Raw genomic sequence first — 24,000 nt, 5'->3', positions numbered from 1 at the left:
GATCTGTATTTTCCTAGTGACGTACGATATTGAGCATCTTGTCATAGATTTATTGGCCAGTTGTATATCTTTGTAGAAATATCTATTCAAGTCCTTTGCCCATGTTTTAATTGAGTCATTGACCTTTAAGTATTCTTTATATATTCTGGGTACTAAACCCTTATGAGATAGCAAATATTTTTCTCATGGTGGGGGGGGTGTGTCTTTTCACTCCTTTGATGGTATCCCTTGATGCACAAAAAGTTTTAATTTTGATGCAGTCCAATTTATTTCATCTTTTGTTGTTCATGCTTTTGGTGTCATATCTAAAGAACCATTGCCAAATTCAATGTCATGTGGATTTACTTGCATGTTTCTGCCTAAGAGTTTTATAGTTTTAGCTCTTATATTTAGGGCTTTGACCCATTGTGTTTTCTTTATGTGTTGTGAGGTAAAGGTCAAACTTCATTCTCTTTTATGTGGATATCCAGTTGTCCCAGCACCATTTGTTGAAGAGATTATTCTTTCTCCATTGAATGATCTTGGCACCCTTGTCAAAAATCAATTGACCATAGGTACATGGGTTTATTTCTGGACTCTTAATTCTATTCCATTGATATGTTTATCCTTATGCCAGATTTACACTGTTTTGATTACTGTAACTTTGTAGTAAGTTTTGAAATCAGGAAGCTTCATATCTTAACCAAGATGGCAGATATTATTATGACCCCCACAAAAATGACTCTTTTGCCCTGGAGTCAGGAATACTGGGACAGGGTAAGCCAACGTCTCCTCTTTCACTCACACTCCCAACACAGTCAAACAAATCAAGCCAGAGCCATGGTTAAGCAATATTCTTTCTTTAATTCCCCTTTGCAAATGGAAGCCCCTGAGCTGGTCCCACCCCCACCCCTATTCCACACCCTGCCTCCCAGATGCAAGGCCCTTGCCTCAACCTGGTGGGAGGAAGAGAGGAACACTCCCTCCCCAGGATGGTCCATTAAAAAAATCCTAGTCATTTAAGAAATGAGTCTGGGGACAGGAGAAGGGAGCTGGAAGACAAGGCCCAGGTCAGGCCAGACTGGAGATATTGGGGTTGTGAGGTCCCTTGAGAAGGGTTTGCAAGCACATCCCTAAGCTCAGGGCCAGCATGGCTGAGGGAAAGGAGACAGACAGACAAATAGTCTGACTCCTCCAGGTCCTGCCTGCCTTGTTGTGAACACTGACACTCACCACCACCACCACCACCACCACCACCAGCCTCTGGATGGAGAATTTTCCACTTACTCTGGGATAGGGTTTGCTAAGCATCCCCTCTGGCCCCTGATCTGGGGCATCCCCGGGGTCCCCCTGAAACCAAACCTGGGAGGAGGAGGGACTCTAGGAACATGCAAAGGGGGGGAGCGGAGACCCCCGCCCCACCCCGCTGCTCTACAGGATGGTGGCTCCAGCTGCATCTGGGCTCCGAGGGTCCTTCACACCGATGATGAAGCTGTTGGTTCGCCGGCTGCCATGGACCCAGGATAAGACATCTACCTTCTCCACGTGGTGACCCCTGGCTTCCAGGAACTCAATCTCTTCCTCTGTGAACTCACCTGAAAACCATCCCCCAAAATACACACATTCAGAGTGTTCAGAGCACTAGCTCAGGAGTCCTATGGTCAGACCTGAATCTTGGTCCTGGATGCTCCACTGAGGAGCTGTATGACCTTGGGCAAATTACTTTACCTTTCTGAGCCTCAGTCTCCTCATGCATAAAGTGGGAATTATATGAGAACCTACTATATGAAATTGTTGCAGGGATTAAAGGAGGTTAATACACAGAAAGCACTGAGCTCAGAGCCTTGCATATGTTAAATGAGCAATAATACACGGTCATTTTTATATTGGAAAAAGCATTTTGGAGTCTTATGTCCACCAGCCTAGGCCACGTTGCCACCATTACTTGCCAGGATTATTGCATAGGCCACTAATTGGTCTTTCTGCTTCTAGTCCTACCTTCCTTACAGCCGTCACAGGGATCCTTTTAAACCATTAGACCATGTCACTTCCCCCACTCAAAACCCTCTAATAGCTTTGATGACTCTTAGAATAAAATCCAAAGTCCTAACCAAGGCCTCTAAGGCCCAGCGTCGTGTGGGGACCTCACTACCTCTCTAAACTCCTCTCCTCACTTCTTTCCACTCTCTCACTCTGCTCTAGCCTCCTCGCTGTCCTTCAAGGAGGCCAAACATGTTCCCAAATCAGGGCCTTTGCACTTGCTGTTCTCTCTGCCTGGAATGCTCTCCTAGAGAGACATAAAACTGGCTCCCTTACTCCATTCCAGTCTTCAAGGAGAACTTCTCTGATTATTATCTAAAATAAAATAGCAGCCCCTGTTATCTTCACCTTGCTTGTTTTCTTTCAAAGTACTTAATGCTCCCTGTATTTCTTTATTTACTGTGTCTCTCTCCACAGGATTATAAGCTTTTTGAAGGAAAGAATGTTGTTTTGTTCACTATTGATCCCTAGTGCCTAGAACAGAGTGAGGGTATAGTAAATGTTACATAGTAAATATAACAGTAAATGTTACATAGTAAGTGTAACATTTACGTAGTAAATGTAGCATAGTAAACATTACTGGATAAATGAGCAAATCCCCATCCTCTTGCATGTAAATTCAATCTTCATCATCTCTCAATGGGCCATTATCCCGGGTGCTTCTCATATATCCCCAACTTAAGTTCTCCCTTCAATCCACCTCCCCTACATAAAACAAATCAGCTCATGTCCCTCCCCATTCCACTGGATAAAGTCCATACTTCTTAACATGCACCTACATAATAAATCCTGTAAACTCACCTCCCACTGCTCCTCAACAAAAATATGGTCTTATTGCCCCAAATGGGATGATTTGGGGTAGTTCTTGTGATAAAGACAACATTGAACAGCATTAAATTACCAAGTCTTGTGGTTCACTTTCAATCCATTGGATAAAAACAAGGACTAAATTGCAATCTGGTCTCTAACATTTCTAATCTCCTTCCTTAACGGAGAGCAGGCCTCAGAGTCTTTCGGGGGCAACAATAGCTAACTGAAAGCTAAAAATTTTTGATTTTTAAATAACGATTTATCACCTATTTGTGGCAAATGATGCCATTTTTCCATTTGGGATTATGATATAAGATTTACTTTAAAAATACATTTAGGTGAAAAAGGAAGTCCATTTATAGATACACATTATATAAATAATGGTTTAGATGGTGTGTAAATGTGGCAAAAGTCAGAAGGTGATGGGTAAATTCTGAAATTTGGGAAACAGTGTTTCCTGGCAGCTCTCAGCCATTGTTTCTGGCTTTTGCCCAGGCTGTTCCCCTGTGCAGAATGTTCTTTTCCTCCACATGCCAAATTCCTGCACATACTTAAGGCCCAGCCAGTTGTTACCTCCTCCATAAAGCCTCCCAGAGCCCTCAGGTGGATGAACTTTCCCTTTACCAAGCCTCCACTCCTCATATCCCTTTAGACTGTGAACCCCTCAAGGGAGGGCTAGGATGAGCCCCCCCCCCCCCGACCCCCACAAGTAACTAAGCACAAAGCCTCTTCTAACAGAGATCAGAAGACATTAGTTGAGCAAAATTCATTTTTAAGGTCTTAAGCTCATCTTCCATCCAGTGTCACCTGCCAACTACAGGGGTTACTGCTGAGGATTTAGGTCTGTGGCTTCTAATATACTTCAGTCCAGAAGATACCTAGAGACATGCAATAAAGAACTGAGTCTTTGGTATGAGGCAGATGTAGGTTCTCCTCTCAATTCTGCCACTCACTGCTTGATCCTTGACTAGTTTATAATCTCTGTGGGCATCAGTTTCTTTATCTGTAAAACGGGAATAACAGCAAGCAGGCAAGGACCATTTCTCATTCAATTCTATCTCCCCTTTGGACTTGTATAATACATTGTCTGTTGTAATGAAAACTCCTCAAAAGTGCACATACTTTCCCATTTACAAAATTAAGCTGTGTCCAAAATGAAGCACCTGTTCTTAGAGGAAAGTCTATGTCCTCGCTATAACCTATAAGGTCCACGATCTGGCCCATCCCTGCCTCTCTCATCTCATCTTACCCTCACTCACCCTGGTTTCCTTTCTAATCCTAAAACACACCAAGCCCATTTTTGTCCTGAATTCTTTGCATTTGTTCCCTTGGCCTACAAAGCCTGCCCCAGTTCTTTGCATGGGGGGCTCTTTCTCACTCTTCAGATCTCAGCTTAAATGTCACCGAAGAGAAGCCTCCAATTACTGAGTCAGTCCCATATATTATCCTGCATTAATGCCCTGCAGAAGATTTTGTTTTCTAATATATCTGTGATTATTTATTTTCCTGTCTGCCTGTAAATGCAGTATCCCCAGCACCTAGGACAATGGCACACAGTTGGTAGTCAGTACAAACCATTGAATGAATGGTTTACAGAATGAACAACTGAATCTTATTTTACAAATGAGAAAACTGAGGCTCAGAGTGGAGACATGAACTTCCTACACAGCCAGGAAATTGCGGGACTGGTTCTAATCCCCAGATCTTTCACTGTTTTGATAGGAGTTAGGTGGAAGAAAGCAAACTTTCAGTGACAGGGAGCTGGTTGAGGCAGGCGTACCCGTGGGAGGAGCCTCTTTCCCCACCCACCCCTGTGCCCACCCCGTAGGGATCTCTTCTCTGCACTCACGGTCCACCTGCAGGAGGTTGGACTGCAGGTCTGGGTGTAGGCGGCCACGGGCCAGGCTATCACTCAGGTTCCGGTTCAAGGTCAGGACATTCAGCAGAACCTGCCGGCAGCCAAAAGGCAGAAGTCAGGGCTGTCCCAGAGATGGGGGTTCAGGACTCTGCAGCCCTTACCCCTGTCCAGATTCCTTAGTCTTTAGATTCCTTACTCCAGGGGTATCATCTAAGCCTCTCAGCAGCCCCAGAAGACAGGCAGGTCTGTGATGACTGTCCCCATTTCACAGAGGGAAAACTGAGGGACAGAGAAGAGTGATTCACTCCAGAGTTTAGAGAGAGCCAGAGAAGAGGCACCACCAGTCTCCTTTAATCTAGCCTAGGCCTGCTCCCCCTTCTCCCTGGCCTGGATAAGCTTAATAGCTGGGGGTTGTCTAGGGAACAATGTGGATACCTTTAGCTTATTGGTTTGCAGTATGGGAAGCTCTGGAACCAAACTGCCTGCTTATTCTTACTAAACTGCACCTAGCTTCTTAACCTCTCCAGGCCTCAGTTTCCTCATATATGAAATAGAAATAAGGATTTCTTCCAAAGCTGGAAAGTTTAAAAGGATTAATGCATGTAACACCATGTCCAGCGCTTAGTAAGCTCTCCATAAATGTTAGCTAATGTTTTCATCTCCATTTTACAGATGAGGAGACTGAGGTTCAGAGAAGTTAAGTGAATTCCCTGACATCACACAGTTGAAAATCGGCAGCACTAGGGCTGGGACCCAGGGGCGTCTGATTCCAAAGCTCACGTTAGTTAACACACCACCTGCCAAAGTATGTGCCTGGCACAATTATCAGGTGCTGAAGACATTCATGGAACTGTTTCGAGGCATTTTGGAGAGTAGCAGGCCCTTCCTTTCAAAATCAAACCCTAAAGACGACTGCTTGTCTATTCAAATGTTGAGGAGAGGCATGATGGGACTTGAGATTGACAGAACCCAGATCCTCCATCACGCTCAATTCTCCTAGCCCTGCAACTTCCCCTGCAACCTGGGAAGACAAGGAGCTTCAGGACTTCATTTTCGCTAAGCAACTCAGCATAGCCCATGTCCACAGTGCCCAGGACGAGCCTGGCACAAAGCAGTCTCACCCCATGTTTACTGTACAGTATGAGAACAAGCAAGAGCCGTGACGGGCATCTGCAGCCCAGGCCACAGCTTGGCTCCTGGCCACACAAGGCCACCACGGAGGAACCTCACCTGGGTCAGGCCACTGAGGCCCCGGGCAGCTCCATTGGCCCCCAGGGCGAGGTAGGTTCCACAGAGCCCCTCCGCTGGCCGGACCACAGTGGGCAGCAGAAAAGACAGTGGCCGCTTTCCTGGCTGTACCGAATTCTCCTGTTACCAGAGGACCAAGACCACAAGGGGGATGAGAGGTGGGGTGAGATAGGGTAAGGGCTACTTCACCACTCTTCCGACCTCTCTCCCTCTCCTGCATCTTCCATAGGCACACTTTTCATGGGAGGCTGGTCTCTCCCCAGGCCAGTTTGCTATCTGTGAAATGGGCAGGGTACTAGGATAACTGGAGTGGATAGTGGATCCACTAAGCTATGGGGCTGCTATGGGGCTACCATGGGTGGCAGGGGAGGGGACTAAGCCAAGAAAGATGGCTATGGGGAAGAACAAGATACTCTCCACCCTGGTCATCTCTGTCTTTGTCCTGACTGGCTCCAGCCTGCAGGGTATAAGAGTGCTGGCCTCCAACTAGACAATAACTCCTGCCTCCTTCTTTCTTTGATGCTCAATAATAGGGCCAAGCCTCAGCTCATCACCACACAGTCATAGACCATTAGTGCTAAAAAGTGCCCAAAGCATGAAATCAGAGGCCAATATCTTCATTGTACAGGTGAAGGCCCTGAGGCCTAGAGAGGGGGCAAGACTTTCCCAGGTCACACAGTGAGGCAGTGACCGAATGAAACAAGGTTTCTTCAGACCCACCAGGCTCCACGCCCCAGCCTTGGGCTGGGGATCAAGTGGACACCTTGTTTAGACTCCTTTTCTTTATAATATAAGTTCCTAGAGGAAGTAGGGAGTGAGGGGCAGCTATACTGCAGCATATCCTACCTAGCCTTGGGGTCCCCAGGGTAGGAGGGAAGTACGATCCTACCAGGCTAGGCGCAGAGTGGTTAGCTGTCCTGTTGGGCCAGGAGAAGTCCAGCATCTGGCTGTTGAGCAGGATCCCCGAGGGGGTGATGAGGCCACTGCCAAAAGGCCGGTTCAGGGAGCTGGAGGCCAAGATTGGGGCCAGGTGAGCCCTGAGCCCACCTTCGCTCCCATCCAGCCCCCACCTCCTTCCTGGTTCAGATGATCCTTTGTGCCAGGTTCTGAGTCCGAGCTGGCATACCTGACCATGGCCACAATGAAGTCGTCAGGGCCCATGATCAGCACCTGGGCAGCCGTGGGAGCCCCGTCCAGCTCGTAAACAGGCAGGAGTGGGGCAGGGGCTGCCTGGGAGTCACTGATGTGGCCCCGGAGGTAGGCAGCCTCCACCTTGCTGAAAAGACACGGGGTAGGAGATCAACTACAGCGGGCTTTCATTCCATCCCACCTACCACACTTTGTGATGTCTGTGCAATGATTTGATTAATTAAGCCTCCCCCACTGGACTATTAGGTCTATGAGAGCAGAAGCTTACTTATTCCTAGCACACAGGGAATATCCAGGAAATAGTTGTTAAACTGAATGAATGTGCTACTCAGCATCTCTCCTAGAGTCAACTTTTATTTAGTATTTAAATCAAGAGTCTTTTAGTTGCTTGACTTTACTCAATCCTTTCTATGAAAGGACCTGGAGCATAGTGGATGCTCAGAAAATATTTGTTTTGAATGAACAGACTGAATTCATTTAACCTAATGTTTGCAGTCCCGAACTAAAGTTTTATTACTTGCTATTAGGATTTTTTTTTTGAAGGTAGGAGGACTTTGCACATAGTAAGCCTTTAATAATTATAAATTGGATGAATTCATTGAATGAATTTAATATAGGTGTGAGTATTTTAGACTTAAGTTTGTATTGCTCTTGAAAACAACAAATTTATGAAATTATGAAAATACAAATTTACATGAACTATTTTTGGCTTCTGATTTTTCCTTAGCTAGCCTTTAAGTCAGTTATAGTAGCAGTTAATTTGTAACCATTCTTGCCCTTATTGGCAATTAAAAATAATGATGGTATTTATTGAATATTTATTATGTGCCAGACAACATGCTACGTGCTTTGCTGGTACGATCTTGCATGGTCCTCATCATGACCTCATGAGGTTAGCACCATTTTTGTCAGGCTTCCTTTAGAAACTGAAATTTAGAGAGCTTAAATGAGTTGCCCAAGACTGCACAGCTAGTGGATGGTGAACCTGGGATTTGAACTGAGGCAGTGTGATGAGAGCCCACAGTCTTAACACTATGCTATGCTGCAAATGTAGATACAGTATAATAAAAATCCTCACTACCTCCAGTCTTTTCTCAGAGACTCTTTTCATTGTCATTAGGCTTTCTTTTTCCACTCAAAAGGGGGAAGAGATGGGCCTATATATGTGCCTTGTTAGTGTCAAAAAAATTTGAGAGCCGCATAAAGTAGACCAACTCATTGTACAGATGGAGAAACTGATGTACAGGGAGAGGCAACCAATGTCACACTGAGTTGGGGTTGAGCTGAAATTGACCTGAAACTTCAGGCCTTATTGCTCCACTGGCTGCTTTTCAGCTGATCCTGTCCCCATACCCACCACCACCTCTGCAGTCCCCAAGGTCCTGCCTCGGAACCCACCTGAGCATGTCATCCATGCTCTCAGTGATGGTAGAATCATAGCTGGGGTCTCCCAATCGGCTGGCCAGCGCTAACGCAATCTTCAGGGTCTGAAAACAGAGCAGGGGTGTGGCAGAGGCTGCCAAGCTCTTCCCAGCACCCACACCCAGGATCTTCATGTGTGAGAAAACTTCGAGGGTATTTAGTCCTGCACCATGGCAGTAACCCATCCTCCCACTCCCAGTGTCCTCAGACCCAGGGTGGGATGGAGGGGTTGGCCTCACCTCTGCCACCCAGTGAAGAGCCTGTTCCCGGGATACGAGGCTGGTGAGATTGAAGCCCTCGAGGATGTTGAGAGCACTGATGAGGGCAGGGCCTGTGTGCGGGGGTGGGGGACTGAGAACCAGGTGGCCTGAAAGGACAGGAAATGACCAGAGGGCAGGGGAGGGGTCAAGTTATCTTCACATCCCACCATCACAGGAAACGAATTCAGACCACTGCACTGAACCCCCTCATCAGATAGGGAAACTGCATTGAGAAGAAAAGCACTGAGAGGCAAAGGGACCCACGGCAGTTCACATGGCAAATAAGGGACAGGGCTAGGACTCCAACTCAGAACACTGGCCTTCAGTTTCCATACGAGGAAACTAAGGCTCAAGATTATTTGCCCAGAGTCACAATGCAGGCCACTGGCAGGGCAGGGACAGATATCCAGATGTCCAGATTCCTGGCCACCATATGTCTCCTTTCAGCTCCTCCCATTGGCCAGGATACTATTCAGAGCCCCTGATGGTCCCACCCCTGAAACTTCTTGGGAGCAGCAACCTCCTCTTCCTATGTAAGGCCCCTGTTATTAGATGTTTGGACATCAAAAGAATAATAATACCTGACATATAACAAACAGTAACTAATTAACTCATTTAATCTTCACAGTGGGTACTATTATCATCCCCATTTTACAGGTGAGAAAACAGGCACAAAGAGGCAGCTGGTCCAAGGATACAGGAGATAAGGGGAAGCCAGAATACTCAAGGTACTGGCATTGTCAAGAGAACAGGCTGGGGAGTGGAAGTGAAAAATCAAATATATATTCAGTGGCCATTTTGATCAGGGCAACTTCCAACATCATCTCATCAAATCCTCATGGCCACCCTGAGAGGTAGGCACTATTATTATCTCCATTTTAAGGAGGGAACCAAGGCTCAGAGTGGGAAATGACTTGTTCAAGGTGAATGGTATAGCTGGTACTCGAACCCAGGTCTTCCTGGCTCCAAAGCTATGGTCTGCCTCTGCTCCATATACGGCTGCCTCTGGTAGAGGAATCAAGCTGGAGACTGAGGCCTGGAAACCTGAACTCAGAGGCAGCCTCTCCTGGGGCATGAGGTGATCTGGGCCTTCTGGAGGAGAGAGAATCCACCACTTTGGGTTCAGAAAACATGGACTTCACACATGTAAGCTTGGCTTTCTGGGTTCTTCTTTGGTTTTGAGTTTGACAGGTTAAGTTCTATTCCTTCCCTGGGCTCTCAGTTTCCTTTTGGCACAATGAGGGGGCAGGTCTATGATTGTCCTGAAGTTTGTTAAAACCAGAAGCTTAGATGGATTTTGGTCTTACAAATTCTTCTTAGGAAGTACTTGGCATTGAGAGTGGGGCTGGGAGGTGGGGCCAGGCAACACAGAGCCGAAATCAAGAAAACGTATGACTGGAACCCCAACTTCCAGCCCTAAGCCTTGACCAGACCTCCCTCTCCAAACCCTAAATACTTTGGGTAACTGACTCTATGACTATTTAGGAAGGTAGGCTGGTTCTGGTTTGCTTAAACGCTTAGCTGCCCAGATAGCTCACTGCCTCAGTTTCTCTCGTGTAAAGTGGGAGGAGTCTCTAGGCCAAAAGCATGTGGCCATGGACTGGGAGGCTTTTCCTGAGTGGGGACCCTTGGAGCTGGGGGAGAGGTCACCTCTGTACACGCCACACACGGGTTTCTCCACAAGGGCACTGTAGTTGCTGAAGTCTTCCTCAGTCATGACACCCCCTGCGTGCTGAGCCTGGAGGGGAGAGAATGACCCCACCACCTCCATGAGCCACACACCACGTGGTAAGCACATGGACTTAGCCTATAGCAGATGTTTGCATCAGACAGATCAGATGTTTACAACTTTTGTGCCTTCTGCAACTCTCATCATGACCCCACCAGCCCTGTGTACCCCAGGAAAAAGGAAGGGGGAAAGCACTAACACTGAGCACATATTAGGTTTCAGACGCTGTGCTGGGTACATTTTATGAATGACCTCCTTAGCTTGGCATTCAAGGCCACTTGTGATCTGGCCCCTGCCTACATCTTCCACCTTATGTCCTATTTCCCAGTGAGCCCTGTACAGCCACTCGGAGTGACCTATAGTTCCTGAACTCATGATTCCATGGCTTTGCATACACTGCTCTCTCTACCTAGGTAAAAAAAAAAAAAAAAAAAAAAAGAAAAGAAAAGAAAATTCACTTACAGCAGCACTTGTCTGAGAGGTATCAAAACTGAATCCTGCATTTCACTACAACCAAGGAAAGCCACTACAAAACCATGAACTCTAGATGACCCTGATAAGACTGGTGTAACTGAGCACTTTACTGACCAATGAACTAATCTTGTACAAAGTAATGGGCTCATTCCATCCTCTCCAGCATGCTAATTTTCAGCCCTAAATTAGCATACCACTAGGAATTCTCTCCTTTCTCGGCACTTGAAACGTCTTACTTCTAATCCACCCTTAGCGAACTATACGTTGAATTTCTTAGCTGGTGTGTGTTCCTTTGTCTAGCAGGTTAATAAATTCAACTTTGATCCCCTTCTCCACCTCTAGGAGAGGATACACAACCCAGGTCTGGCAAATCAGAGCATTCCTGTTCATGGCACAGTGATTGGTTTGGGAATAGTCATGAGACCTATGACAAGCTGATGAGACATAACCTTGAGGCTTTTGCTGAAACTACTGGAATGAGAAATGCTCTTTCTCTGGGATGGCTTGCTGGAAGGATGGCTGGTAGGGAGCAGGTAGGTATGGAAAGGATCTGACAGAGAGTGAATTCGAACAGAGGAAAGAAGAGTTATGAGAGAACGAGAGACAGACCAAGTCTTGCCAACATGGATGGAGCCCGCGGAGCCAGCAGACCTAAAGCCAGTACTCTGCTGGACTTTCCAGTTAAGCCCATTTGAGATGGGCATCTAGGACCACATGATACCTCCAGTGCCTGGCACAGGGCCTCGCACAGAACCAGCACTCCATGAATGTAGAATGAATGATGGATCTATCAGCCCCATTACCCTGGTGAGAGAACCACTGAGTTGGTCTGTGTATCCTTATCTTGAACATAATTTTCCATTAGAAGTTTTGAACTATTAACAATAGTTCTCAGAACCCCATATCCTAAATACTTTCGGTAACTGCCTCTGACTACTTTGGAAGGGAGGCTGGCTCTGGCTCAGACTAAGTCTCTTTGGGGTTTGTTGGTAAGCCCTTGTCTTAACAGTCACCAGTGAAAGAGGTTTTTCCCTCAGTCCCTAGAAAGCCCGAGGTCAGGGTGGGACTGTGGGCTCACGGAAGCTGAGGCTGATCCTGGGTCTCCACCAGGCTTGGGAGGGACAGGACAGGCCCCAGCCCTGGGGAGCCCCAAGGTGCTTCTCTCAATCAAGACAGAACATTTCCATCCCCCAGGAGGTTCTTCCTGTACATCCCCGTCAACCCCTCCCTCCCCAACAACCACTGTCTGATTCCTATCACCAGAGCTTAGTTTTGTCTATTCTAGAATTTTAAGAAAATGGAATCCCCCATAAACATATGTAGAAAGAAAGACAGGGAAGGAAGGAAGGGGTAAGAGGGCATCCCTGCAGCAGGGTTCTTAGGGGCAGAGGGGCTTCCCATGAGCTCACCTCTGCCACCATCTCCAGCGTGAGGTTGCCGGCTGCATAGAAGGCAGCGGGGCCGTAGGTGCCTAGTGTATCCAGCACTGTGGCCAGGTCAGGCCGATGCATCAGTGAGCCAGGTAGTGGTGGATGGCCCGAGGGCAGGAATATCTCACGGAAGCGCTCAGACGCATTGGGTGGCAGCAGTTCAGCCAGTGCATGGGCTGTGGGCAGGACAGGAGGCTGGGCAGGGGGAGCCAGGGCTGGACCCGATGGCTGAGATGTGCAATAGGTAGGGTAGATGGGGGCTGAGTGGCCAGCCCTAAGAAGTCCGGCCCCCCAGGAGCCTGTTATGGGGGAGGTGGGGGTATATATGGGCTCCTCCCAGATCTCCTCATCAGAGGTCGCCTCCTGGTAAGGGTGGGATGGGGTGGGGATGGCGTCTGAGGAGCAAACTGGATGAGAGATGCTTTCTGGCTTGGGTCCCAAATCTCAGAGGTTCCCTCTCCCCTCTTCATCAACTTCATGCCTTTCCCCCCACCCCCAGGCCCCACTGACCTAGATCATGGGTCACGTTGAAGCCATCTTGGGCCACAGCTGCTGCGAAGGCCAGGACTTGGGACCATGGCAGCCTGGGGGGGGGGGGGCGGAAAGCAGGGGGTGGAAGAGGTCTAGGGGGAGGAGGAGGGGTTCTGGGGGGAGGGGGGTTCCCAGGAAGGAGATTCCTAGCAAGGGAAGGGGATATTAGGAAGGGGAGTTGGGAAGGGAAGAATCCAGGGAGGTAGGAGAAGACCACCAAAGGAAGGGTGCAGGCAGGGGCCCCTGGTCCCCAGGGGTAGGGTCTTTACCTGCCATATTGCTGGTGAGCTTCATGTAGCCCCTTCACCATTCCGGGGACCCCCACCAAGAGCCCAGGCTGGGCAAGGCGGGCAGGCGAGGGAGAGAGGAGACCAGGTCACTGGAAGGGGGGGGCTGGGCTGAACTCTGCAGAGCCCCAAGCCAGGGATGGGGGGCTGGCACAGGGGAGAGACACAGGCCAAGTATCCCAGAAGAAGGATAAGCTGTCCCAGCAAGCATCCTCCCTCCCATCTCCCTGACTTCCTAACAGCAAATGCAGAAAGGCCACCTTTATCCATCATAGTTGAGGGACTTATAAATTAAGCAAACCTTTCTAAGAGCCAGAACATAACCAATTTAGATGGGAACTTGTCTACATTGGATTATACCTACTCCTCTCTTTTAAATTAGTGGGCAAGGGACCTTCATTTAACCTTTTCATTATCACACCACCATTACTGTGAGCTATGATAACTAAGGAATGTGTTCGGCTCTTGCCATTGCACTAAATATCTATTTTGCCAAGTTATTCTATTTCTGCATTTGCTCTCAGTGGAGAGTAGTTTGCCTCTATCTAGCAGTTTCTCTCTAATCGTCCAATATGTTGTGGGCTGGGAAAGTTACAGTCCACAGGCTCAGAATGAGATGTGTGAGTGATAGTGCAGCAACTTTGTGACATGTCAAGCTGCTCAGTGGCCTTTTTTTCTTCCTTCCTATGTGCCAGATAGGCAAGGTCACCAGAGAAGTAAGGCTTTGCGGTATTGCCTATTATTCACTCTTGAGATTCTTTTTGTTCATTGTTTTATTTGGGGGGACTGCCTGTCTTCCTCATAGCCTAGAGCATCCTGCTTTACTCATTTCCTCACGTCGATACTAAATACTCAGCAAAGCAATGCTTAGGTTAGCAGAAGGGCAGTGAAGGGAGACCCCCCTGGACCCTCTCTTCTCACCAGGGTCCCCACCTTGGTCTCCCAGGATCTCTGCAGGGCCTCTTCCCTGAGGGCCCCAGGTGCAGACTCCCGGAAATCAATTAGGTAGCTCTCGTTTCGTCGAATGTCATGGACCAGCATCACGCCCCCACTGGGAGAGACACAGAAGGGGACGGGTGATGAAAAGATGCCACCCCTCTGAACAATTAACGTGCCACCCCTCAACCCTCAATGGTAATGGCTGTAGGTTAGGTTTGTCATTAGGAGTCAGATGTTTGATTCCCTTCCCCAGCAGGGATTCAGAGACCCAGCCACACCACAAGGGTGGGGAATGAAACTGAGGTAGGGATCCAGAGTCAATGGACCTCTTCCAGCCTGTCACTAGACACTTTAATCCCTGATTAGGAAAAACCCAGAGACTGGGAGAGCAGGATGTTCTGCCCCCACCTCACACCCCAAGACCACAGCTGGATCCCTGCCAGCTTCCTGCACCTGCCTCCGTGGTATGCCCCGGCTCCCTCTCTCAGGACTGAATTATGTAAGAACAGATTGCAAAACCAAAAGGAGAATTTCTTTGGTAGGGCTTGGAAGACTGGTCTTGCAGGAACCAAGATATAGACTTTGTCAACTTGTCCCTTTTCTGCAGCTTATTTCCATCTGAGATGGTTGGCCTGTAGCCAAGTAACATAATAAGGAAAGCAGGACAGATAAACAATAGGGAGTAGTAGTAACTATCGCAAAGCGGACAGGCACAAACCCCATCATGGGGAAGTAGCTTCTATTCAGCTCCAGAGACGTGGGCCCAGTGTTACCAGGTCTGTCCAGGTTCAAGAGATATTGGAAATCTGGATTGTTATGAAAATTCTCAACTTTTTAACAATAGGAAACAAATGTTTAAAAATTTAACTTTGCAAACCAAACCAGTCTGCTTGCTAGGTGTGAGCCATGGGTGGCCAGTCTGAAACCTCTGTTTCAAGAGTTCTTAGCCTGGGGTGTATTTTTGGAGGATAGCGGGTCCATAGCTTTCATTAGACTCAGAGATTTGTGACTCTAAAAGTTTAAGTATCATTGCCTTAATTAAAGATAGTATATCCTCACTTGTACCTCCCATTTTATAATCCTTTTCTAAGAAAAAAGAAAGCTTCTGAAAACACCAACTCTGACTCCATGCAAAGAGAAGGGGGTGAAATTGGGTGTAGAAAGATAAAACGCAAGGAGTTGGGGCCCAACTGCCCCTCTGCTCAAACTTGGAGACCCCCCACATGAGGCCCATAGACCAGGACACAGAAGTAGGCCTGGGGTACCCCAACCTTCACAGCTGGGAGCTCCTTACCCGCCCAGGCCAGAACTGTGTGGAGCCACGATCCCCAAACACAGGGCTGCTGCCACAGCTGCGTCCACCGAAGATCCCTGTTTACTGAGCACCTCTATGCCCAGTGATGTGCAACGGGCAGCATCTGTCACCACGGCGCCCTGGTGGAAGATCTGGGAGGCGACAGAGGACTGGGTGGGGACAGTAGGAGCCCTCTGCCTTCCTAGGGCACCTTCAGGAACCCCAGAACCTCCACAGGGGGTGGGAACCTTCCCCTCCTGTTCCATTGACTCTTCTCTATGACTTCCCTCATTACTTAAAGTGCTTCTTACCTGATTAGGTCCCTGCCTTCCTCTGTCCCTCATGCCAGGAGTCTCTCCCTTTGGGACCTTGGTCTCCCATGTCCCTGCCCTCCCTCCTTTCCAATTGCTGGCCCAATTCCACCACTCAGCCATTCCCCAATTCCCACAGTCTCCTCAAGCGATTTCTCACCTGAGGGTCCCCGAAATAGATCTGCATGATGAGCGCCACAGTGACGCCCGTGGCAAAGGTGAGGCAGGCTGTGACGATGACTGTGAGCCCGTCCTGACGGCAGGAGCACTCGGCTGCTGCGGCGGAGAACGGGTCCTTGCGCGTCTCCCGCAAAGGCGACCCGTCCTGGCTGCCCATCTCTGATGAGGACGATGGCAGCCGCTGCAGCCGCGCTGACTTCAGGAAGGAGTCCGGGTCTGCGGGTGGCCAGGGGTCGGTCTGGTCGCCTCTTACCCCGCCCTGCCCGCCCACCAGGCGGAGCTACTCCCCGCCCCCCTCCCCCACGCCTCAAAGAAACCCCACTACACCGCCCTGCTAACCTTTCAGTGGTTCTCTTATGCACCCACAGGGCGGATGGAGGCGGCAGTCCCATTGGGAAGAGGCAGGGACTCCCAGCTGGTCAGTAGGGCAGCTGGATTACCGCCCCTAGTCCAGAAGGGCCCAAATTTCCGGGACCCAGGACCCAGGGCTGAGAACGCTTCCTGGAGAGGCGGGGGAGGGGGGGTTGGGTCCTCCCTGGAAACCAGATACTGCCTATCTGGGCCCAATCTTCTATGCAAGGAAGCAACTACTTAACCTGAGTGGACAGACCCTGGCTTCCAACCTTGCTTCAGTTATCCATTCATTCATTCAACAAAAATGGAGGGTCTGCTATGTATCTGACCCTATGCTAGATGCTAGGGGAAAGATACAGACAGTTCCTGCCCTGGTGGGGTTCACAGACCAGTGGAGGAAAAAGACAGTAAACAAGTAAACAAAGGAGTCCATAATTACAAGTTGTGGCAGGTGCCATGAAGAAAAAGAAGGATGAAATGAGACAATAGTGGTGTGTGTTGGGGGAATGCTTAGCTGGGGAAATCAGCCAAGGCCTCTCAGCAGAAGTGACTTTTAAGCTGAGAACTAAGGGGTGAGAAGGAGGCAGCCATATGTAGAGCAAGGGGTGAGAACGTAGTGTTCCAGAAAGACAGAAAAGCAGGTGTAAAGGTCCTAAAGTAGGAATGAAATGGCACATTAGGAAAAACTAACCAAGCTCTGGATGGTTCCAGTGTAGTGAGCAGGGGGAACGAGCAGTGGGGCGGAGGTTAGGCCAGCTGCACGGGGGCTTGTGAGAAGCTTGGATCTGAATTTTACCCTAAGAGCCATGGTGGGGGTGAGGGTGGGGGATGGGGCACTGGAGACTTTTAAGTGAGAACATGAAGCCATCTCTTTTGTATTTTAAAAAGATCCCTCTATCTGGAGAATGGATCTGAGGAGGAGGAGGAGGAGGAGAGGCAGGGAGATCTGAAAGCCACGTACTTGCTGACCTGACTACGGACAAGTCACTTCAAGTCATGAGCCTCATTTTTCTTATCCTAATAATGGAACGAAACCCTAACTGGCCATGTGGATACAAACATTCCATGAAGCAATGTATACGAGGCATCCTTTTGGTGCTCACTCAAAGTTATTTCCATTCTTTGTCCACTTTGGCCAGCGCTGACGCCCTCTTCTATCCCTTAGTTCCCTTCCCTGGGTGCTATCAGCCTTGAACCCAGGCCTCTAAATGGCCTACAGATCCTGGCTGTTTGTGAACAGTAAATATTAATAGCTTGGTACCTTGACCTTAACACCTTGCTGTGCTCAGAATGTGTTTTTAAAAGTTCATTTGTTCAATAAGTATTTTTTGAGCACCTGCTACTATACACTAGGAGTATAACCTCTTTAAAAGTCTGTGGGCTAGTGTTAAAAATTGACATATTTTCCTATTTAAAATATTATCATGGTTCACCAATGCCAGCAGGATAAAAATCTAAGCTCTTTGACCTGGTGTTCAAGGCCTTCCATAATCCACACTCTCCTCTTCTATGTAAATAAGAAACGACATATATATAATAGATAATTTTTAGAAATTATTCATGGTGGTTACTTTTGTGAAAAGATACTGAAGGTGGAAATGAGATGGGGTGAAAGACTATTTTGTTTGAAATTTTTACTACTTACATATATTTCGTTATTTTAAAAATCAATACATATATATTTAAATAAAAAGGAAAGGAAAAATTGTGGGGAAATAGCAATGCAGAAGGGAATTTTTACTTTTAATCACTATTCCTTGTTCATTCATTTATTTATTTTTACCATGAACATGTTATTAAATTTTTATTTTTTTAAAAAGGAACTTGTCTTCTGGAAGCCTCCTTCAGTTGCTCATGCTTGCCTCTAACTCTCAGCACCAACACCACAGAGTCTGTAAATAAAACTGGAATTTATTCAACAAACAGATGTTAAATACCTACTATGGACACAGAACTCTCTTCAGCCCCTAGAGGTTTCAAAAGAACTTCAGGAAAGGGTTTTGAGCTTATATTTATTGATGTTGACTATGTATCAGGCATTTTATATACATATCACATAACTTTATGAAATAACCCACTCTTTCCATTTTATAGATGAGGAAACTGGGGCTGAGAAAGGTGATACTGCCTGTTTAAGGTCATAAATAAATAAATGGCAGAACCAAGAGCCTGTATAACTTGAAAACCTCCTTTCCATTGCTCCACATGGCATCAGGAGCCACTTCCACCCTCAAAAACCAACCTTACAAGCTAATTCTAGTTGACATTTCCAGGTACTTTTCCTTAAATCTGTTTTCTCCAATCAAATATGAAAATCCAGGAGATAAAGGTGATACGGCCCTGTCAGAGTTGGCTCTATTAAAGACTTTTTATTTCACCAATTATTAAGCTATTTATTTATTCAACAATTTACCGTGTACCCAATGTGTAAGTACTGGGGCAATACTACCATTAATTTTACTGATATGTAAAAATAATAGTAGGACACCAGGAAAAATTTCTTTTGGGAGAAAAATGAGTTTAATTTTGGCTATTCTGAATTTGTAGAACACCAGAAGGAGTTGTCTGGAAGCAGCTGGCCTAATAGGCATCTACTTTTTATCTGCTGAGATACCATTCCCATTCAATTTTATTTTAGAGAACACCATCTCCCCTCTCATTCCTCATTCCCTCATTCCTAACTAGAGTAAATACCTATATGAGCTAGGCCTAGCCAATCAGAACAGACACCTCCAGTGATTGGTTCAGGGATAGGCATGTGACAAGTACCAGGCCAATGAGACTCAAACTTTATTCTTTTGCTGGAACTATTGGGAAAGAGAAAGGCTTTCTTCTGTCTAGGTTGCTAAGGTGGTAAGATGTAAGCCTGTTCTTGCTGGGGGCATCTTGCCCCCACAAGATGGGAGGCTTTCTGAAGATGATGCCCACAAAAAGGAAAGCAAAGCAAAAGATGGAGAAAAGCCCTTTCCTTTTTAGGCACCTCGATGCAGCTATGTCTGAAGCCCCATACACCTGAACTTTGCAGTTATGCTACCCAATAAAATTCTCTTTTTAGATGTAGCTCAGTTTTTGATGAGTTTATGACAAAAGAACTCTGAAGAGAATTGACTTGGCAAATCTATAACTCAGGAGAGAGATCTTGGCTGGAGACTGAGGTCCTCCCTGCCTTGCTAACTCTCTTAAGGGGAGAATCACTAAAGATTTTCGAACCGTGGAGTGACTTGATCAGAAGCAGAGGGTGGTAGGTGGATTGGGGTTGGGGGAAAGGCAGGAGGCAGGAAAAGTAGCTAGAAGTCTAAGGGTAATACAGATATGAGAGGATGGTGGCTTAGTCTACAGTGGTGATAACAGGGATGGAGAGATGGAATTTGGAAGATAGTTAGGAGGTGGACAGAGAGCATCTGATCACCATTTGGAAGTAAGAGGAAGGGGGGTGGGGCATCATGGGTGGCTCCTGGATTTCTACCTTGGAAACTGGATGAATGGCAGTGTCATTAATTGAGAATGACATTGGGGAAGAGTGAGAGTATAGGGAAGAGATGATGAGTTCAACATAGAACATGCTGGACATAGAACTTGCATGACATGGAGAGGCAGATGCCCGGGAGAGAGAGGAACACATGGGCCTGGAGCTCAGAAGAAAGAAAATATTTCTCCAAACTTGGAGTGGTCATCACCTAGCTCTGTTTTCCATAGGGCCTGCTGTGGGGTGCCTGGCATTTAGTTTTAGTGAGCAGCAGGCTAGAGGCTAGCTGGGCACAACCAAAGTCCTGGATAAGAGGATGGGGCAGGGCCACTAGATGGCACCACCAGGCTGAGAACATAGGAGGCCATGTTACCAGCAATCTGGTCCAGAGGAGCCAAAGGAGGTTTGGGGCTTGGAAGCAGGGCTGGGAGACATGGCACTGAAATGACCACACAGATATGATAGCAAAGTCCTTGAAACCTTAGTGTACAACTCTGGCATAAGGTACAGGTTCCCAGAAACTCAGGTGACCAAGGTCTCTGCTGGATTTTTTGTATAGATTAGAGCAGAGTCTGTGTTAATTCCCCAAGGTACTCCCTGAGTTTTGAGAACTCCTTCCACTGCCATTCACTCATCCTGAGATCTCTCACTCATTTATTCATTCAATAATTTTTACTGAGTGCTTAGCACTGTGCTGAATAGTAGAGAAAGAATGGTGAACAAAATGGTCATGATCTCACCCTCATAGGGTTTACAGACATCGAGTAATCACATGATTGCACAAATAATCACAGGCTTTGATAAATGCATTTATATGGGGCCAGGAGAAAACATATCAGGGATTTCCAATCTCTAGGTTGGGAGAGATAGGCATTCTCAGTTGAGCTGGAAAAGGAAGCTAAGGCCTAGGACAGGGCAGGTGTGCCCATTGTCACATAGGAATCAGCACAGTGCTAGGACCAGAAATGGCACTCCTGACCTCTGAATAACAAACTTCATTTCAGGCTGGTATCTACCAGGACACATCTTCCCACTCCTCTCCCTGCTACCTCCTAATCTAGGCTACTCCTTATGGAAAAGAAATTTTGATCTGCAGCTTTGACATTTGTTGCCCATAAGCCTCTCTATTCTCCCTTTCACCCCCTCCAGATAGGGTACAGTCTAGTCAGGTTGGCAAGGGCTGGCGGTCAAGGCCAGATGACCAGAAAGTTGTGGAGGAGGAAAGAATTTGGGACTGGCCAAGGCTGGGAGTAGCTACAGAAGGGCCAGGTTAGAGAGGGCTGGGCCAGAGAAGCAGGATCTGCCAGGCAGGTAACGGATAGGACTCAAGTGCAGGCACTGAGAGGAAGAGAGAGTGAAGTAGAAGGATGCTCTAATGTCAGGAAGTGACGTTGAGGGAAAGAGGGATGGGGGATGGAGGGTAAAGAATGGAGGGGAGAATAGAGCCGGGCCACATGAATGGCAGAGAGAGCACTAGGGAAGAAATGCTCAGACAGCTCTTGGCCCTCAGATTTCCTCCAAACCGTCTCAGACTTCCTCCCTACTCACACCCCTGGCAGTCCCTGCAGAGGGCTCAGGAGAACACAGTAAAATTCTGGAGCCTGCTTCCTAGGAGGCAGGGTACCTTACTAACATCCTGGTCTGATCCGTGGCTCTGGTAGGGGTGAGGTAATCCACAGGGTAGCGAAGGCACTCTGGTCCCCAAGGACTTTGAGAGGTCATGCAGTCCATCCCCCTGTCACCCAATACCCAGCACACGCAGACAGATGGAATCACAGTCTCTTTACCCCTCCCTGGACATGAAGAGATTCTCCGCTTCTCCCTGTGGTCTCTCCTTCCCACACCCCCTGGCTGTGGGGAAGTTCTGCTCAAGACCTAGCTCTATTCATCCTGCTGCAGTCTCTGACTTGGTTTCTCCTATCCTGTTCTCCGGGACTAGAGAAAGGCCTTCTGGGTGATCACATCTGTTCCTCAGGATCTCCCCTCTAACATTCCTTCCTAATTAGTTGGTTCTTCCCAAGAGGTAAACCCCATCCTTCCTACTGCAGTCCTTGGCATCATTCCTCCTTGTCGCATCCTAGGATGCCAAGGCAGAAATGCATCCCCAACCTCACCAGATAACCAGATAATTAACAGAGACAGGGGGGAGAAGGGAGAGGTCCGGGGGGAAAGAGATGAATTAGGGAGATGGAGGCTGGAGGTGATGCTCCAGGCAGATGAGGGACCAGGGACGTCCCCGGGGCGCAGGGATGGGGCCAGCGGGCCTCACCTGTGTCGGGGTCTCCTAGAAAGGCGTCCTCGTCCTTGCGGCCCCTCAGAGGGGCCGCGGGCGCCGGCTCATCCTCTGGCAGCCGCGGGAAGCTGGTGATGCTCATGTAGTCCACGGGCGAGTAGGCGCCCAGGGCGCTCTCTTGACTGGCCTCGTTCTCCGCCGCCATCCTCGCCCGCGCCCCCCAGCAACGCAGCGCCTGCCGGAAGTGGTGCGGCGGGGGCCGGGGGGGAGGGCGGGGCCTGCGCTCCGAGGCCTCCGGGAAGGGGCGCCTCACCCCCACCCTAGCGAGTGTCTGGGTCTGACTCGCCCCCGCCTGCTTAGCGCTGTCAGCCTGCAGTGGGCGCGCAGGTGGGGGTGGGGGTGGGGGTGGGGGTGTGGATGCAGAGCCTAGAGGGCAGGTCCGGGTCTCGAAGTGGGGGGCTAGGAGGGAAGAGCACGCTGCAAGCGCGACCATAGTGGCACCTTATGCAACCCACGGGCCAAACCCCTTCCTCCTTCCAGTATGAGCTAGAATCCTCAGACCCCAGACTTCCTCCTCAGCCTACAGACCCTTCCACTGACCGCACACCTCTCCTGGAGCACAGATTCTCCTTTGATGCCAAACCTCTCTGACCCACCCCTCTTTTGATTTCAGAGTCCACTTTCACACACCCCCACCCCCAGCCCCATCACCTGCTTCATCCTCAGACTGTTTCTCCACTTGGCGACCGCTTCTTGGACGGCTCTCCTCAGACGTCAGATGCCTCCATGGAGCCCCGACACTTCTCAGACTCCTCTTTCAAGCACAACCCCTTCTGGGACCCCTTGAGTGTGTGCTAGAATCCTTAAAAGCAGATCCCTAGATTCCACTCTAGAGATCATAATTCAGTACACTGGAATTAGGCCGCTGGAACCTGAATATATACCATAATTGTAAGAGTTTTGGATGTGGTTCTGGAAAGGATTCTTTAAGGAAAAAAAAATGGGTGTGGTGGTAATGTCAGGAGTGGAGTGGGGTGAGGTGGGGGAAGTGGGGAGTGGGGAGTGGGTGTCTGTAGTCCAGGTGTCTGGGTTCTATTCCTTGTGCTACCACTTACAATCTGTGTGATCTTGGGCAAGACACTTAATCTCCTTGAGTATCAGTTTCCTCATCTGAAAAATGGAAAGAATAATAGTATCTACCTCAGGAGCTTATGACGATTAAATAACACATAGAAAGCTCTTAGTATAGGGCTTGCCACCTACTCAATAAATGTCATAATCATTATTATTGTTTCCTTAATCTCGTGGATTTTCATCTCATCCAACCCTATCCATCCTCTTACCGCTTTCAGGAATTCCAACTACACTATAGCTTCCGCTACTTCCCCATCTCCAAGGATGGGGGGGGTCCCTCTTTATGAGGCCACTCATCCAAACTTTTCTCGTACAGTTCATAAGCAGAGGGGTCCTGGGCTTACATCCCTTCCTGCAACCCCAGGCTCAGAGATGACCGGGACTACTTGAAAATCTATGGGCCCAGAAGATGCAGTGCCACATATAGACAGGAGGGGGCAGCAGTGTGTTGGGAACAATCCTAGGACTTGGGAGAAAGGCTGAGGAGAGAGGAGAGGGGAGAGGGGAGAGGGGAGAGGGAACGGGCTGTCCAGAGCTGTGTGTCTGGGGTGGAAAGATGACTGTCTATATCTGGAACTGTGTGCCCATTGCACGTGCCTTCCTCCCAACAGAGAGGTTAGTATCTTCTCAGTGAGATTCATAGTGTTTATTATACTTCAGTGAAGTCTGATCTCCCCAGTGGGGCCTGTCCCCACTAAACGAGATCTGTTCCCCCTCAGTGGTTTCCGTTCCCCCAGTGTAATGAGAAGCCCCTCAGCAGGGTCAATTTCTCTTTAGTAAAGTCTATATCTTCTGTATCTCCTAGAAAGAAGTCCATGTCCCCGCACTAGGGTCAATGACTTTCAATGCCATTCATGTCCTATTAGCAGTGT

General features: G+C 48.2%; 1 protein-coding gene across 4 annotated transcripts; it reads right to left on the bottom strand.

Moving 5' to 3' along the window:
• Window positions 1–823: 823 nt before the first annotated feature.
• Window positions 824–22,602, bottom strand: GGT7 (gamma-glutamyltransferase 7). Of its 4 annotated transcripts, none has more exons than XM_074318013.2 (15): window positions 22,031–22,602; window positions 15,922–16,157; window positions 15,451–15,602; window positions 14,151–14,268; window positions 13,200–13,267; window positions 12,910–12,983; window positions 12,379–12,575; window positions 10,417–10,504; window positions 8,746–8,873; window positions 8,483–8,571; window positions 7,062–7,211; window positions 6,825–6,942; window positions 5,918–6,055; window positions 4,686–4,778; window positions 824–1,574 (listed from the first exon to the last, which is right to left on the bottom strand). In XM_074318013.2, exons 1-15 carry the CDS (start codon window positions 22,485–22,487, stop codon window positions 1,512–1,514), a joined length of 2,169 nt encoding a protein of 722 aa, XP_074174114.2. In that variant the 5' UTR covers window positions 22,488–22,602; the 3' UTR covers window positions 824–1,511. The 4 variants fall into 4 exon arrangements, with proteins under 4 accessions (XP_074174114.2, XP_074174110.2, XP_074174111.2 ...); XM_074318009.2 differs by having other exon boundaries at window positions 4,679–4,778; window positions 14,139–14,268; window positions 22,031–22,587; XM_074318010.2 differs by having other exon boundaries at window positions 4,679–4,778; window positions 22,031–22,581.
• Between the last annotated feature and the right edge of the window lie 1,398 nt (window positions 22,603–24,000).

The sequence above is a fragment of the Rhinolophus sinicus genome, chromosome 13 (genome assembly GCF_057876585.1).
Source record: "Rhinolophus sinicus isolate RSI-liver-muscle chromosome 13, RSI-T2T, whole genome shotgun sequence".
Classification (NCBI taxonomy): Eukaryota; Metazoa; Chordata; class Mammalia; order Chiroptera; family Rhinolophidae; genus Rhinolophus; species Rhinolophus sinicus.
This window is presented reverse-complemented; position numbering and strand designations above follow the sequence as displayed.